The sequence below is a fragment of the Micropterus dolomieu genome, linkage group LG02 (genome assembly GCF_021292245.1).
Source record: "Micropterus dolomieu isolate WLL.071019.BEF.003 ecotype Adirondacks linkage group LG02, ASM2129224v1, whole genome shotgun sequence".
Taxonomy (NCBI): Eukaryota; Metazoa; Chordata; class Actinopteri; order Centrarchiformes; family Centrarchidae; genus Micropterus; species Micropterus dolomieu.
Window position 1 is genome coordinate 4,993,339 of NC_060151.1, and position 17,640 is coordinate 5,010,978.

At 40.1% G+C, this 17,640-nt stretch overlaps 1 protein-coding gene across 1 annotated transcript in view; it reads left to right on the plus strand.

Annotated features, from left to right (window-relative positions):
- LOC123984039 (retinoic acid receptor alpha-B-like) overlaps positions 1 to 11,676 on the plus strand; it is a 28,357-nt gene extending 16,681 nt beyond the window's left edge. Inside the window, exons 2-9 of the mRNA XM_046070644.1 lie at positions 845 to 999; positions 1,507 to 1,648; positions 5,412 to 5,572; positions 5,756 to 5,932; positions 6,105 to 6,309; positions 6,559 to 6,626; positions 9,101 to 9,191; positions 10,009 to 11,676. Coding sequence (XP_045926600.1) covers positions 845 to 999; positions 1,507 to 1,648; positions 5,412 to 5,572; positions 5,756 to 5,932; positions 6,105 to 6,309; positions 6,559 to 6,626; positions 9,101 to 9,191; positions 10,009 to 10,274 — 1,265 coding nt within the window. The 3' untranslated portion in view covers positions 10,275 to 11,676. The remainder of the gene's footprint in view (positions 1 to 844; positions 1,000 to 1,506; positions 1,649 to 5,411; positions 5,573 to 5,755; positions 5,933 to 6,104; positions 6,310 to 6,558; positions 6,627 to 9,100; positions 9,192 to 10,008) is intronic.
- The last annotated feature ends 5,964 nt before the right edge of the window (positions 11,677 to 17,640 follow it).

The window sequence follows — 17,640 nt, forward strand, 5'->3', positions numbered from 1 at the left end:
GGCCCCAAAACCTCAGCTAATTTGGGTTTTGTAATCCTGAGGCAACTTGTTCAAAGACTTAGGTTTTACAGCACACATTTAAATGTTAATTGTGATGCTGCTATCCTTCCGAGCGACTGCACCCCATCAAAGTACTTCCACTAAAGTGCTTGTTTTCAGCCACTGATCCCTATAGAGATCCTTTGTGTTTAACCAGAAACAGTCGCTGGATTGCTCTTACCAAAGCTAGCAGACTCCATTGACTGATTTTACCTCGCAGAACACCGGAGTTGCTGGTCTACGGCCGCATTGGCCTTTTAGTTTATTTGTGTTATTGTTTGACTTTGATGTTTTCAAGGGTTAAAAAGCCCAAAGTCACACAATAACACAAGCTAACTGATCGAGGCAGTAGCAGACCAGTGGTAAAATTATTATTTTTGTCAAGAGAGTCTGGTGGCTTTGACAAAAGCGATATAGTGACTGTTTCTGGTTAAACGAAAAAGGATCTTACTTAAATATAAGGTCTTTCGCTGTAGGGATCCTTTCCATAATGTTGTCAGAAACTTATAACAACAATCTCAGCCGGTCAGTGAACAAAACAAGCACTTAGTGAACGTACTTTGACAGGGTGCAGTTGCCCACAAGGATTAGGTTGCAACCTTGCCTCGCTGCTTCTGACTGTAATGGCCTCGTTCAATACTGCACCAGTTTCAAAAAAAGTCATCACAATTACTCACATAGACACAAAACATTGGAAAATAAGGTCAAGGTTGAAAAATACCAAAATTATCCTTTAACATAAATGCATTTTAATTTCAGTATGACTGAATATAAATCTAATTTCCCCCTCTGTCTCACCCTGCAGCTATAGAGACTGAGAGCACGAGTTCAGGAGAGGACCTGCTTGTCCCCAGCCCCCCCACACCTCCACCTCCTCCCCGCATCTACAAGCCCTGCTTTGTATGTCAGGACAAATCTTCAGGATACCACTATGGAGTCAGCGCCTGCGAGGGTTGCAAGGTAGGCAGCTAAACTCACACTGACACGACATACACACACACACACACAACATACACGGCAGCCTACAGCTAGAAATCCTGAATTAAAAATAGATACGTAAGACTAAGCATGTGGAAGCAAAGAGGTCACGACCTTTGCACCTCCCCTTTCGATCTTTAAGCCTCTTTGCTTCATCTAATCCTACTGTATGCGCACACACACACACACACACACACACACATAGAATCTGTACTTGCAACTACTACTTTAATATCTGTGTGGGTTTGCGTGTGCTTGTGGTCATGTCCTGTTAGACCATGTAGTAACCTGCTACCAGCTGCCCACCAACAATACAATGGAACTCGTCAAGATCAGTAGTGATGATAGGTGTGGATAGTGCAGTTTTGTTTGTACCGAGGTCACCTCTGTTTTCATTGCAGGTAAAAAAAAAAAATGTTCACAATGCTCCATTGTATTCTGTTCCCTGCTTCTGTATTTCAGTCATTGCATCATTTTTCTCTGTGTCAGGGTTTCTTTCGGAGGAGCATCCAGAAGAACATGGCGTACACGTGTCACCGAGACAAAGTCTGCGTCATAAACAAGGTGACGAGGAACCGGTGTCAGTCCTGTCGACTGCAGAAGTGCCTCGATGTTGGCATGTCCAAGGAGTGTGAGTACTGTACTGTAGACACAGTTCGTGTGTGTGTGTGGGAAAGTGTGAGCATGTAAAGGCACTGTACTGCAAAGGGGTTGTAAATGTTTTAAACTGCTTTGTAGTCATGCAATAATAAAGCAGAGCACAGTGCAGTAAGTCAATTCTTTACATCAACCAGGAGAGGCAATCCAGTCCAAGCTCAGCGCTCCTCTCAGACAGTAGTGATGTATTTTAACCTTGCTATTTGTCTCCATCTGGTGGCATTTCTCAGTTAACGCACAACCACCACTAATTCATGATAACCAGCCTGTTGAATCCCTATACCGTAATGTGTTAAAAGGGTACTCCAGAGATTTACTGTTGAGATTCCATAGATTGATCAATTATGTATTGATTGGCACGGTTGGCTCAGTTGGTAGAGTGCGTGCCCCATGTACAAAGGCAGAGTCTTTATCGCCGCGGCACTAGTTTGAGTTCTTTGCTGTGTGTCCTCTCAGCTCTCTCAATCTGAAATAAAAGCAAAAAGAAGCCCAAAAAATATAAATTGTAATTCCTGGCATGTGTCAACGCTCCAAAAATGCTGCATTCTTAATTTCCCATAATGTTACCTGTTTTCATGCCTGGTAAATGCCACTGTCTTTCAGTTCTGAGTTTGTAATTCAGACTTTATGTTATAAATGTATAGTCTCCAAAGTCGAGATCTCCCTTATAATTTCATGAAGGGCTGTTATCTTGGATTGGTCATAGCTTCTCCAAAGCCAGTCACAGCCTTTGACCGTATGTTCATGAGTCAGATGATACCTTTTGTTTTTGGTTGCTGTTTAACTGAGCTACGGTAATGTTACCTTCTCCAAAGTGAGCCTAGTCCAGCAACATCAGAAGCATCAACAGTCACTGAGTTCATCCTATTAAATTTCTGTGGGCCACAAGGTATTTGCTTCTTACATCAACGTCAAAACAGCTGCGCCTAATTTTTTCCATGTAAAATTCCACACACAGCGGTGGAGTTTGACTGCCAGTCATCCAGTAGACAGACGCGCTTGTGGAAGACAGGCTAAGCTGATACACTTGAAATCTTGATACAGGCACCTTTTTCATCCCATTTGAGTTTCCAGGCCTGTTGCAGGAGGTAGTACTCCCCTTTTCAAGTAAACTGACCTTTATGTGTGAAATTGTTGAAGTGTCTCTTTAAGTGGTATTTCAAAACTTAAGTCTAGAAAAGACTAGAAAGAACTGCCCTTGGTTTTACTAGAAAGTACCGGTCGGGGGGGGGCATAAATATACAGCACAAAAACAGCAAAAACCCTAATGCATTTTATTTATCCCTCTTACAGGAGGACTGAAAGTAAGGAGTATTAGGGCCACTTTTTTTTTTTATTTTGCATTTTGAGAATAAAGGAAAGCTGTCAATTAAGTAGAAATGTCGAGAGTAAAGATAACATGATGAGAATTAAGTTGAAATGTCAAGATTAAGGTTGAAATGGTACTTCAACTCTATTCTTGTCATTTCGACTTTATTCTTGAAATGCAAAATTAAATATAAAATGTTTTCCTTGCTTGTCTAATTTCAAACAATTAGACAAGCAATCAGTGCCTCCATGTCTTGTCCCTGTGTCCACTTAAAAACAATTCATATAGCATGAGACAATTTGATTCTATTAACCATAAAAACCTGGAGGACATAATACAACATCTGAAATCCTCTTCATGCTGCCTTCAAAAATGTGTTTAAATGCATGGCCTCAGATTTACTACAAATTGTCAACATGTCTCTTCTCTCAGGTTTTTTCCCACAGGCCCTGAAAACTGCAGTCATTAAGCCACTCTTAAAAAAGAGCAATCTAGACAGTTCACTAATAAGCAATTATAGGCCGATATCAAATCTCCCATTTTTAAGTAAAATCATTGAAAAGGCTGTTTTTCAACAGCTTAGTGCTTTCTTGACACTAAATAACTGTTTTGATGTCTTCCAGTGTTTTCGACCACACCACAGCACTGAGACGGCTCTTGTTAAGGTCTTAAATGACAGTGGCAGAATTTCAGTCTTAGTATTATTGTATCTCAGTGCTGCATTCGACACGGTCGTCCACAACATATTACTAGACAGACTTGAAAACTGGGTTGGACTTTCTGGCACAGTACTAAACTGGTTTGAATCCTACTTAAAGGGCAGGGACTACTTTGTGTCTATAGGTAATCACACATCTGAGCTGACAAAAATGACGTGGAGTTCCCCAAGGCTCCATTCTGGGACCTCTTTTGTTTAACATTTACATGCTTCCACTGGCTCAGATTGTGAAAAACAACAAAATATGTTACCATAATTATGCAGATGGCACACAGATTTACATAACCATTTCACCAGGGGACTATGATCCCATACAGGCGCTGAGTAACTGTATTGAGCTGGTCAACTATTGGATGTGCCCGAATTTTCTTCAATTAAATAATGTAATGGTAAGAACCACAAATCAAGCCAGAAATCTTGGTGTGGTCATGGACTCAGACCTGAATTTGAGGAGCCATATTAACACAATTACAAAGTCAGCCTACTGTCACCTGAAGAATATATCAAGGATTAAAGGACTTGTGTCTCAGCAGGACCTGGAAAAACTTATCCATGCATTTATCTTCAGTCGATTCGACTACTGTAACGGCGTCCTTACAGGGCTCCCTAAGAAATCCATCAGACAGCTGCAGCTGATTCAGAACGCTGCTGCTTGAGTCCTCACTAAGACCAAAAAAGTAGATCACACAGTTCTGAGGTCTTTATATTGGTTTCCTGTATGTCAAAGAATTGATTTCAAAATCCTGCTGTTAGTTTATAAAGCACTAAATGGTTCATTTCTGATCTTCTGCTTCGTTATGAACCATCCAGACCTCTCAGGTCATCTGGGGCAGGTTTGCTTTCTGTCCCCAGAGTCAAATCTAAACGAGGAGAAGCAGCGTTCAGTTATTATGCTCCGTATATTTGGAACAAACTCCCAGATAAATGCAGGTCTGCTGAAACTGTCAGTTCTTTTAAATTAAGACTGAAGACTTTTCTTTTTACCATTGCTTTTAATTAAACATTTAAGATTTTTCTTTTTATTGATAACTTACACTGTACTGTAACTTTTACTGTTTTCTTTTTCTTTGTTTTTAGCTTTTTATCATTGCTTTTAATGAAATATTTACACAGTGAGAAATGAGTAGGTAATTGAGTTTGGATTAGGGAGTGAGATTGAACAGAGTGAAGGAAGTGGTCTTAAATCTCATGCCTGAGTGATTTGCAGGAACCTCTGTCCACCTGTAAACGCGCAGGTGGGTCCAGAGTATAACTGGATCAAAGTGGCCTGCTGACAGACATTTCCTGGTTTCTCTGTAGTGTCCGAGGGTTTTTGGAGTTTCAGTGGACCCAAAGACTGCTGTGGACCCGAGTACAGACTAGCTAGAGAGAGTGGATTAAGTGTACTTCTCTGTTTATTATTTTTATTATTTGCTCAACCCCCTCAGCCTGTTTTTATTTTCCATTTAACTCTTTTAACGCTGATTGTAAGACTTAAACTTTTACATATTTCCCTGTTGCTTTTATGTTTTATGTAAAGCACTTTGAATTACCTTGTTGTTAAATTGTGCTATACAAATAAACTTGCCTTGCCTTCCTTAATGTGGCCATAATACTCCTTCGTACTAAAAGAGCAGCCTCCATGTCTTTGATTTTCAATGTTAAGTCTTCAGTGGGAATTGCTGCTTAAAGTTCTGAGCTAAATCTTCCCATCTTTTCTTCCACCATCAGTGGTGCGAAATGACAGAATGAAGAAGAAGAAGGAAGAGAAGAGGCAGGGGGAGGCAGAGATCTACGTCCTGTCAGCAGATACAGAGCAGATGATTGAACGAATCCGCCAGGCCCATCACGACACGTTTCCCTCCCTCTGTCAGCTGGGAAAATACACCACGGTACACACACCAACATTTTATTAACATACACAGACAGCCACATTTTAATGCAAAAATGCAGATCAAAATACTCCCACAACTGAAACTAAATGTAACATCCAGGGATAACCGATGGTGAAAAGGTTTCTTGAAAAAACACTCTGTCTCTTTGCCTTCTGTTCGTTGCCCGACCCCAACCTACAGAGCAACAGCTCAGAGCACCGTGTCTCTCTGGACGTCAGTCTTTGGGACAAGTTCAGTGAATTGTCCACCAAATGCATCATTAAGACAGTGGAGTTCGCCAAGCAGCTGCCCGGCTTCACGACGTTAACCATCGCTGATCAGATCACCCTGCTCAAAGCTGCCTGCCTCGACATACTGGTGAGCTCGTCTCTTTTTTCACACACTCAGAGCGAGTTACACTCAACTGTTCCCTCACTAAGGCAAGCTCACACTGAAAATGTAGAGCTGTGGCACAGCAGAAAGTTCCTTTAAATAATTTGTCTCATGTTGTTTCTTTCTGTTTTCGACCTCTTCATCCCTCGATAAATAGATTCTAAGGATCTGCACCCGCTACACCCCAGACCAGGACACCATGACCTTCTCCGACGGGTTGACTCTGAACCGCACACAGATGCACAACGCCGGGTTCGGACCTCTCACAGACCTGGTGTTCTCTTTCGCCAACCAGCTGCTCCCTCTGGAGATGGACGACGCAGAGACAGGATTACTCAGCGCCATCTGCCTGCTCTGTGGAGGTACTGCACTTCTCAGGAATATGAGATAATCACTGAAAAGAAACAATGCAGAGGTACTTTAATGTTAGCGCGGTGGTGGAAAGAAATGATCAAGGAGAGAAATAAGCAAAACAAAGTGTCTTTTTAAGCCCTACATTTACATACAGACGAAGTGTTGTGGGACTGTAGAGATTCCTGTTGTCTGGACTTCATGTGGAAAACAGCATGTTGCATTGGCTGTATCATAATGTGTTTTTTGTGTGTGCGCAGACCGTCAGGACCTGGAGGAGTCCGATAAGGTGGATGTTCTTCAGGAGCCAATTGTTGAAGCCTTGAAGGTTTGACATTATTATTATCATATAGTATTGTTCCACTACTGGTGCATTAATGAGCACTAAGGTGCAGCAGGATGGTGTTAATGGCTCCTTTATGTGTTTTTAATCTTTTCTGGACTACAGTGGAGCTCTATGACACAGAAGAAGATAGAGCAGGGTTTGGATACAATAAAATAAATCCAAGGTTTAGAATATCACCAGCCATATCCTTTTAAAAATAAAGGTGTTCCAAAAAGGCCGACCATATGTAGCAGAATTAGAAAATAATACAAAAGATCCAAATCCATTTTCATGCAATATTCCTTCCACTGTATTTTTATTTAGCAGGGATGTGGCAACCATAAGCACGTCGCAAGTGAGGAATTAAACACGTCAAATAATGTCAGACACAGACATGAATAAACATTAATAGAAACATTGTAACAAAAACAATAAAATGAATCCACCGAACAAAGTAAATGGTGCGTACTTGTAAAGCGCCTTTCCAACCACAGTGCTTTTACACTACATCACATTCACCCCGTTCATACACTGGGGGAACAGAGGTACACACACACCAGTGGCCATGCCATCAGTTTGGGGTTCAGTATCTATCCATCGACATGCAGAGTGGAGGAGCCGGGGATCGAATCACGTTGTTTATCGGCCCAACCCTACTGCTTTACTATACTCTGTGTGTGTAATAATGAATTTATATATTTTTTTATATAGCACTTATAAAATACAAAGAGCGAAAAAAAAAAAGACACAAAACACCACCATTAAAGATAAAATACACGAGGACAGAAATACAAATAAAAATGGAAATCTCAAAAATGTGAAACAGATTGACTACAAACATAAGACTAGAATAAATGCCAACTTTATAGAACTAAAATGAAAACCTTAGGATCAGGGCCGTGCAGAGACCTTTGGAAGGGCAGGTGCTCAAAATATAAAAGGGGCACATGGAACAAGGATTTAAATAGGCCTGCTACTTTGATGTCAGGAATATTATTTGTTTTACATTGGAACTGACATTTTTATATGCATTTCCAGTTATTGAGTTTTTATTGTAGTTGTGGTGTTGTAAACACTGCTGTTGCTGTTAAAATGTAAATCTATTACAATACTGTTCTGAATTTAATGATAATTTCAAAAAAGGCCAGATAAGTAGGCTATAAGTCGGAGGAGTAAGTATCAGTATAACCCTGTTTTACCAATGTAGTTATAATTACTTTAAGGCTTTTATTAAGTTACTATAATAGTCCTAGTTCAAGTGAAAGGTTTTTAGTCAAATTACATAAAAAATACAATACCTCGCGACGCCTGTGAAACATTTCTCTCTGAAACAGCAAGAACAAAGTGAACTGAGCACCTTTGTTTATCTGTGTGTAGAAGTAAAATTAGCTGTCGGCAGCTAACGTTACTTCTACAGGCGCCACACAGAAATATACACAACAACTGTGCTGCTCTCTTTGCGTCTTTCTTGTAAAATACATCCAGCAACCCACAACAAGCACATTGTGGCAAACCCCACTTACAGGCGGATCACTAACGGTGTCTGAACGGGAGGGCTCGTCACGGATGAGGTCATCAGGTGAAAGGTCATCATGTTGGTCATTTTATTTACTGCGAAATTATTATTCATTCATTTTACTAATAGTTCGATTGGGCAGGCCTTCACAAAGTGGCCTTTACAAATTTAAAAATAAATAAATTTAGATAATTTGCGTTGATAAAAGGGTACTTTGAGCATCAAAGGGCAAAAAGGCAGGTGCTCAAGCACCCAGCGCACCCCCCTCTGCACGTGTCTGCTTAGGATAGAACAGGCAGCTCAAATGAAATCAGGTTATACCTTCCGATGAAAGTGCGTCTTCAAAAGAGATTCAAAAGAAGACACTCCCTCTCCAGAGCCTCGGGGGCTGACAGCAAAATCTCTGTCCCCTTTAGTTCTAAGCTTAGACACAGGACGAGACAGAAGACCCCTGCCGGAAGATCTCAAACTACGCAGAGGTTCATAATGAGTTAAAAGGTCTAATATATAAGCAGGAGCTAAGCCATGGAGAGCCTTTGAAAGTAATCAGTAAAATCTGAAAATCAATCCTAAAATAAACAGGGAGCCAGTGTAAAGAGGCTAAAACAGGAGTGATGCGATCGGACCTCCTAGTTGTAGTTAAAAGCCGAGCAGCTGAAATTTGTACAGTCCGTAGATGTTTTGAGGCTGCAACAATCAAGACATAAGGAAACAAAAGCATGCACAACAATTTCCACATCTCTAACATATAAATAGTTCTAATTTCAGCAATACTTCTGAACTGATAAAAACAAGACTGGAAATGTTTAGTTACGTGTTGCTCAAAACATAAATTGCTGTCAAATAGAACACCAAGATTCCTAGCAACTGGCTTGATGTGTTGCGACAGGTGACCAATAGATGGCAGTATTTGTTTGAGAGGTGTTGGGGACCAATAGACCATGTCTTCATGTTTGCATAGATCTATGTGAGGAGGAGGAGACCTGATAAACCCTGTATGTTCCCCAAGATACTGATGAAGATTACTGACCTCAGGAGCATCAGTGTGAAGGGTAAGACACACACATATGCATACACACCAATGGCTTCAGGCAGGAAGGACCTCAGCTTACACACAAGTTGTTAGGGTCAGTACAAAAACTGGACCTGGCACAGTGGAGCTCAGATGAAATGAGCAGGATCACAGTTACAATCAGATGACATCAAGTACAGAGGGCCGATCTGCTATGTTGCAGTACAACTGTTAAGTTACTTTACAATATTTCCTGAGTTAAGGAATATGTTATAAAAAGGCTATCAGCGTGAAACATCTGTGCAGGAAGTGCTGAGTTTGATTGATGGTAGCTTAACAGTGATTCTTAAAAAACCTTTTCTCTGCCTTTAATAGAATTGAGCATTTATTTGTTTGTGTTGGATGCTATTGGCAATTATTATTATCATGTTATATTTCTTATTTAAGTACCAGCGTCTATTTGAAAATGTATGGTACTTTTCTGATCACTTTTCACTTTCTGAGGAGGTCATGGCTAGAAACATGCCAATTTCATCTAATTCATTTTGTAAAAATGGAAAGGAGTAAGGGCTTGAATATATTTCAGTGCAATTTAAATACTTTATAATGATAATAAATTGTAAAATATATATTAGTCTTGCTGCGATGGACTGGCGACCTGTCCAGGGTGTACCCTGCCTTTCGCCCAATGTCAGCTGTGATTGGCTCCAGCCCCCCCCGCAAACCTGTACGCAGGATATGCGGTTGACGATGGATGGATGGATATTAGTCTTGTGAGAAAGTGTCTGAAAAATGTCTACATGGAGGTTACTCAGTGAAGGTCCATGTGTTGTCTTATCTCTGATTCCTTCTTATAGGAGCAGAGCGAGTGATCACGCTGAAAATGGAGATACCAGGCTCCATGCCTCCTCTCATCCAGGAGATGCTGGAGAACTCAGAGGGACTGGAGGGGCATGGAGCTGGGGGAGGGAAAGGAGGAGGAGCCAAGGGTAGAGGAGGAGTCAGAGAAGAGGAGAAAGGAGAGCTCGGGGGCTGCCATCCCAGTCCATCGCCCAAATCAGTTCCCTCTCCCAGCCGGAGCCCTGCGCCCCGCTCTTCTTCTCCTCCCTCCCCCTCCACCTGAAGTTGAACACTCAGAACCTCGGCCCACACAGTGCCCCCCTGTGGCACAACGTGGTACTGCAAGAGAACAACCCACACAGTGGACTGAAAGCAGAAAAAAATGCAGCTAATACCAGGTGATCTGGAGCACAGAAAAATCTGAATATGTGAACTCATCAACTCTCTGGGTTACTGGTGACATGCTTTGTCAAGTATATCAGATAAACTAAATATCTTGCTGCAGGTATGTGGTGAGGACTGAGGTGTGTGAAGACAACTTAGTTTTATACATTAAACGCAAAAAAGACATGATTTATTGTTTTTATTGTTTCATAACACCTAAAAGGTCAATTTTATGCAGTCTGTGTGAACTTAAATGAAGGATTACTGGGACATGGAAATGTGTGAGACTGATGAAAAGTATTCCTCTTAAATCACATATTTCCTCCCTTATGAATAGTTAAGTATAGTATGCAGAATCATTATGTGTAATATATTGTATATAAAAAAAGGCAGTGAAAGAAGTTTTCGGACAGACGGACTGATGCAAGAAGTTATTTTCCTAAATGTACATGTGTATATATTGCATTTCCCCAACACGGCTGTAAAAAGTTCTTTATCCTCTGTCAACCAACACACACACACACGCACGCGCGCACACTCACACACACACACATGCGTGCACGCTCTCTCTCACACACAAACACACACACACATACACACACACACACGCGTGCATGCACTCTCACACACACACACACTGCCCCCAACCCTCTGCTTCCTATCACCTTACAGACATCAGGGAAAAATAATAATCCTTGACTCATTTTTTCACTGGAATCAGAAATATAAGTATGAATCAGAGAGTTTCTATAGCTTGAGGTAAATCTATTTCTTTGTGTGTTACTTTTGATCATTTGTACGAAAAAAATGTATTTGGTTTGTTTTCAGATGCAGCTTCACTGCACTTCAACAAACTGTGAAACATAGGACATTTAACTATAAAGTAATACAATGTCTGCCTATAGGTGGACACTTTCAACCAAAGCAAACTGTGATAGCAGGAGTTCAAACACGCCTCACAGAAGTGTTCCAATCTGATAACAAACCCCCTAGTGTGGCAGCAGAGCTGGTGAGCTCTGCAGAATTGTAGTTTAATGAAGGTAATATGGAAGTCTCATTATCAGTGATGACAGGTGCTGCCAAAACATGTCTCATAATGTACAAGCTGTATTTTGTTTTTATAATCTGCACCACTAACTGTAGTCTGTTTACACAGTGCCACTGCCTCACTACAACGTCCCTACTCTTTCAGGTACAAATCTCCATTTTCAGTGTTGTCCTCTTTAATGTATGGTGAGGTAAAACTCATTGGAAAGTATAAAAATACAGGGAGTTTAATAAAGAAGTATCATTTCTTCTTATATCCTAAAATGTGTGTGCTCTTTGGTGTTCACTGTGAAATGCACTATATTTCTTGATATTCATCTATATAAACATACACACACACACACACACACACACACACACACACACACACACAGTGGGGAGATCAAGTATGTGATACACTGTTGATTTTGAAGCTTTTCCTACTTACAAAGCATGTAGAGGTCTGTAATTATCATAGGTACACGTCAACTGTGAGAGACGGAATCTAATAAAATAAAAAATTATCCAGAAAATCACATTGTTGATTTTTAAATAATTAATTAGCATTTTATTGCATGACATAAGTATTTGATACATCAGAAAAGCAGAACTTAATATTTGGTACAGAAACCTTTGTTTTCAATTACAGAGATCATATGTTTCCTGTAATTCTTGACCAGGTTTGCACACTGCATCAGGGATTTTGGCCCACTCCTCCATACAGACCTTGTCCAGATCCTTCAGGTTTCGGGGCTGTTGCTGGGCAATACGGACTTTCAGCTCCCTCCAAAGATTTTCTATTGGGTTCAGGTCTGGAGACTGGCTAGGCCACTCCAGGACCTTGAGATGCTTCTTACGGAGCCACTCCTTAGTTGCCCTGGCTTTGTGTATCGGGTCGTTGTCATGCTGGAAGAACCAGCCCATCTTCAATGCCCTTACTGAGGGAAGGAGGTTGTTGGCCAACATCTCGCGATACATGGCCCCATCCATCCTCTCCTCAATACGGTGCAGTCGTCCTGTCCCCTTTGCAGAAAAGCATCCCCAAAGAATGATGTTTCCATCTCCATGCTTCACGGTTGGGATGGTGTTCTTGGGGTTGTACTCATCCTTCTTCTTCCTCCAAACACGGACTGTGCATATAAATGCATAATCCCAGCTCTCTTCAGGTCATTGACCAGGTCCTGCCATGTAGTTCTGGGCTGATCCCTCACCTTCCTCATGATCATTGATGCCCCAAGAGGTGAGATCTTGCATGGAGACCCAGACGGAGGGAGATTGACCGTCATCTTGAACTTCTTCCAATTTCTAATAATTGCACCAACAGTTGTGGCCTTCTCACCAAGCTGCTTGCCTATTGTCCTGTAGCCCATCCCAGCCTTGTCCAGGTATACAATTTTATCCCTGATGTCCTTACACAGCTCTCTGGTCTTGGCCATTGTGGGGAGGTTAGAGGTTGGTCTTCTTAAAGAAGAACTAACAGGTCTGTGAGAGCCGGAATTCTTACTGGTTGGTAGGTGATCAAATACTTGTGTCATGCAATAAAATGCAAATAAATTATTTAAAAATCATACAATGTGATTTTCTGGATTTTTGTTTTAGATTCCGTCTCTCACAGTTGAAGTGTACCTATGATAAAAATTACAGACCTCTACATGCTTTGTAAGTGGGAAAACCTGCAAAATCAGTGGTGTAAATACTTGTTCTCCCCACTATATATAGATATATATATGGCTGATTTGAGCTGGAGCTGAGCTTTCTTTAGAGTGGTTGGACGAGGTAGGATGAGATGAGAGATATCTGGATGCTTATAACTGCAGCCATGTACAGTGATTACAGAGCGATTCATTTTGTGAAATAAGTTCATTTAGATGCGTGATGTTTAATGTGTGTTTGGTGTGGATAAAATGGTCGGTTTGAGATCCTAGCTGAGCCTCCTAGCTTCAGAGGTGTGTAAGATGCATACGGGGTCAACATACTAGGATCGTTTATTTCTCTTCAGAAGGGCTTTTAGCATGGCAGTTTTAAAAGCAGCAGGAAAGACATCTATCTCAAGAGAATAATTCATAATGGTCTGTAAATAGTCACTAAAAAGTCCTAAAAGAGAGAGATGTGGGAATAGGATCTAAAAAGGTTGTTAGTTTCAGTTGAGTAATAACTTTACCAAACATGTCAGCATCAACCAGGATGAATACAGGTTCTGCTTTGTTAAAATTAATCTGCTGAGGCAAAAATATATTTGACCTATCAGTGTCTATCTTACTTCAGAAGTGGACTGCAGAGTCTTCGTATTTGGAGTTTGTGGCTTTTAATGCTAAACTTCATTTAAACAGGCTGAATTACACAAACAGTTGTTGAGAAAAGACTTTTTGGGTTGTTGGTCTGTAATCAGTTTGGAGAAGTGTACTTGCCATATATTTTTAACTGCCTTATTGTATATGTTCAGTTGGTCACAGAAAATTTGGTAATTGACTTTTAGTTTACTATTCTTTCTCCATCTTCTTTTAAATTGTTTAATTTTTTCGTTTCTCCATGCAGATGTTGGATTGATGCTTATCTTTTTGAGATGTAGTAGAGCAACTGAGTGAAGGGTTGACCTGAGGTTACTGTTAAAACTATCTACAAAAATCACAAGAGGAGGGTTACATGTCTGCAGGAATGTCACATAAAAGATAAATTTGCAGCCACTTAGTAAGATAGAAGTTAGGGCTTCCTCACAGTTCAATCTTGAATGTCTTGTGCTATGATGAATCGTGGAGAGTGTACCTGGTAATCAATAATGAGATGATGTGGATGATGAGTCCAGGTGACCGGGTGCATGTTGGTTGAGGAGAGCAGTCAAAAATATATATAATAGATTAAAATTGTTAATAAAAACAACACCATGCTAGATGCAGATGATGGAGAGCCATGTGTGGAGGCTCATGAGCCTGTAAAAGCGTCCTATCCTACGATGAAGCGAGTAAACTGGTACAGAGATGAAGATGTTCAGTCTGGAGTCTTTTAAAATGCCAAAGTACTGGTTAAAATCCTGTTTAAACAAATCCAACTGTTGCCAAAGGATATCATTGGTGCCCACATAGACTACCACTGTATCCGTTGAGGGGTTGGCCTCCAGTATCCTGGCAATGATGTCGGTCACTGTGGCGCCAGGGAAACACAAAGTTTTGGAGGATTGCATGGTGCAGATCCCACCAGAGGATGTTGGGCCCTGATGCCACCCTCATGGAGTCTGTTTCTCACAGTTTGGACAGAAACATGCACACCAGTAGCCTGTTGGAGATAATTTTGTAATGCTCTGGCTGTTCTCCTGTTCATCCTTGCACAAAGGAACGGATACCGGTCCTACTGCTGGATTGATGCCCTTCTACAGCCCTTTCCAGCTGTCTTCGTGTAACGGCCTGTTTCATGTGATCTCCTCCATTATCTTGAGACTGTGCTGTGAAACACAGCAAACCATCTTGCAACAGCATGTATGGATGTGCCATCCTGGAGGAGCTGGACCACCCGTGCAAACTGACTAGGCGGTACGCCTGATGCTACCAGTATCAAAAAGGACACAAGAAAAATGCAAAATTAGACAACAGTCAGTCAGGAAGGAGACAGAAATTGTTTGTAGCCACAACCTGCAAAACCATTCTCTTTTGGTGTGTCGTCTTGCTGTTGCCTCTCCAGGGTACCTGTTTCTTTCATTTCACCGCTTTCATTTTCACCAAAACATTGATTCACAATAACTTGTACTTCCTAACTGGACAGATTTATATCCCTTAAATTTAATGACTTGATGTTATACTGTGATGATTACATGTCCCCGTTGTAAATATTTGATTATATCTTTTCATGTGACAACACTGAAGAAATGACACTTTGCTACAATGTAAAGTAGTGAGTGTACAACTTGTATAATAACACATCAAACCGCTGGCAACAAAAGTGAGTACACCCCTAGGTGAAAATGTCCAAATTGAGCCCAAAGTGACAATATTTTTTGGCCACCATTATTTTCCAGAACCTTAATGCTATTGGGCACAGAGTTCACCAGAGCTTCACAGGTTGCCACTGGAGTCCCAGATGGAAAAGGCCTGAATATTATCCAGTCTTTGTCTTTATCAAGGTTGCATAATGCAGCCACACTCAACAATCGTCCAATAACTCAATGAGGAAGGAGATGGCATGTCTCTAAGTCTACATTCAGACTGCAGGCCAAATTGACCCAAATCTGATCTGTTTTCTATATGATATGTGACTTAGATCTGAATTTGAGAAATGGGACAAAACAATCATAGAATCTTTCCATACTGAGTTCTGTAAGACCATCCTGCAGGTGCAGAGAAAAACACCAAATAACCTGTGCAGAGCAGTGCTCGGCCAATACCCCCTCTTACTAAAAATACAGAAAAGATCGATTAAATTTTACAATCACTTAAAATCAGTTAACCCCCAGACATATCATCACAAAGCCCTAACATACCATTAGCTGAAACCAGAGAAAAGTCCCCTCAGCCAGCTGGTCCTGAGGCTCTCTGCAGTAACAAGTCCCCAACAGCCTCAGGACAGCAACACCAACTCAAGCAGACCAAACCAAATTATCATCAAGCAGAAAGAAAATATATTGAATGCTGGAAAGAAACGACTAAAACACAAAGTAAATTCCAATGTTATCTGACTCTAAAAAGATAATTCACACTGGCAAATTACCTGAGTACAATAAAATGTCCTAAACTAAGAAAAATGAGTGGACACAGCCTGGCCATAGAAAAGGGTCGCCACAGACAGAGCTGGCTACCACAAGAGGAGAGACTCTACTCCCAGTGTGACACAGGACAGGTAGAGACAGAGCTGCACTTTCTAACCTCATGCCCTAAATATAAAACACTAAGACAAAAACACTTTGCAAACATTTCCCAAATATACCCTGAATTTATATCAGACACACAGAAACTCCCCTATTTACTGGGAGAAATGCCCAAATGTCAAACAATTGCTGCAAAATATATCTCCTCATGCCATGAACAACCAGTGGAAACTTAGACTAATAAATAATTGTACTAATTTTCAAATTATTATTATTTTGATTGTTTGATATTTTAGTAATTGTTGTATTTTTAAATCTCACATTTGACTTTTTTTAATGAACTAGTTAATTAATTAATATATTATTATAATAACACACGTTACTGTGTCATTTACTTAGTTTATTCAAAATTTTAATATTCTTTAATAATTTTTTTTTTAACACACACACACACACACACTTACTGTTTTATTTATTTATTTTAATTTAATATATTATTTTAATTTTCTAACATACTAACACACACACTTATTGTTTTACTTATTTACTTTTTTTTTATATTTACGGAATTTTAATTACGGAATTTTTATATTTTATATATTTTTTTTATTATTATTATTTAATTTTATATTAACACATACAAACACAACTTTTGCTGTTTTATTTCCTTATCTAATGAAATGTATGAAATTTATTGTCCTTATGTACTTTATATATAACTTTGGCAATATTGTTGCATACGTTCATGACAATAAAGCTAATTTGAATTTGAATTTGAAAGGTAGTGAGTTGTGTGGTAGATGCATTGTCCAGCACCAGAAACCGTAATGAAAAGAACAGAAAGTTGTGATCACTTGTCATAATTTGGGAGAAATGTGACCCGTGAGAGGACAATGAAAAAATTGTCCACTGACGTTTTATTCTTCTGTGCATGGGGGTCACTTTCAGGCTGCAGACAGTTCTCACTGGAGTCTGATATGGGCCACATTTAAGCAATAATGTGAACTGTCAAACAAAAAAATCGGATCTGGGAAAAAATCGGAATTGAGCATTAAGACCTGCAGTCTGAATGTAGCCAAATTCTACAGATTGCCTGATCAACACAAATAAGCGCCTACATGACACAAACATCATCCCCATTTCTCATAAGTTACCCCAATACCCCAAGGACATCTCAGGCCCTGAACCAATGTTTTGCTGATTTTTTAATCAAGCCTTCTATTTTGATGAAGGTACTTCCTCTATTATCTTATTATTATCTCAGCAGTTCTTTAATTTCCCTATACTCTAATTTACATACACACTTTTAAGTCAAGGTCACAAGGTGATTAAGCAATAAAATCTTTCAAAATCAACTTTTATCTCTACTTAATAATAATGTTTTTTTTATCATTAATAGTTCAAACATTACTTACCTGGATTTTTCTCCACTTGACTCTACACATTC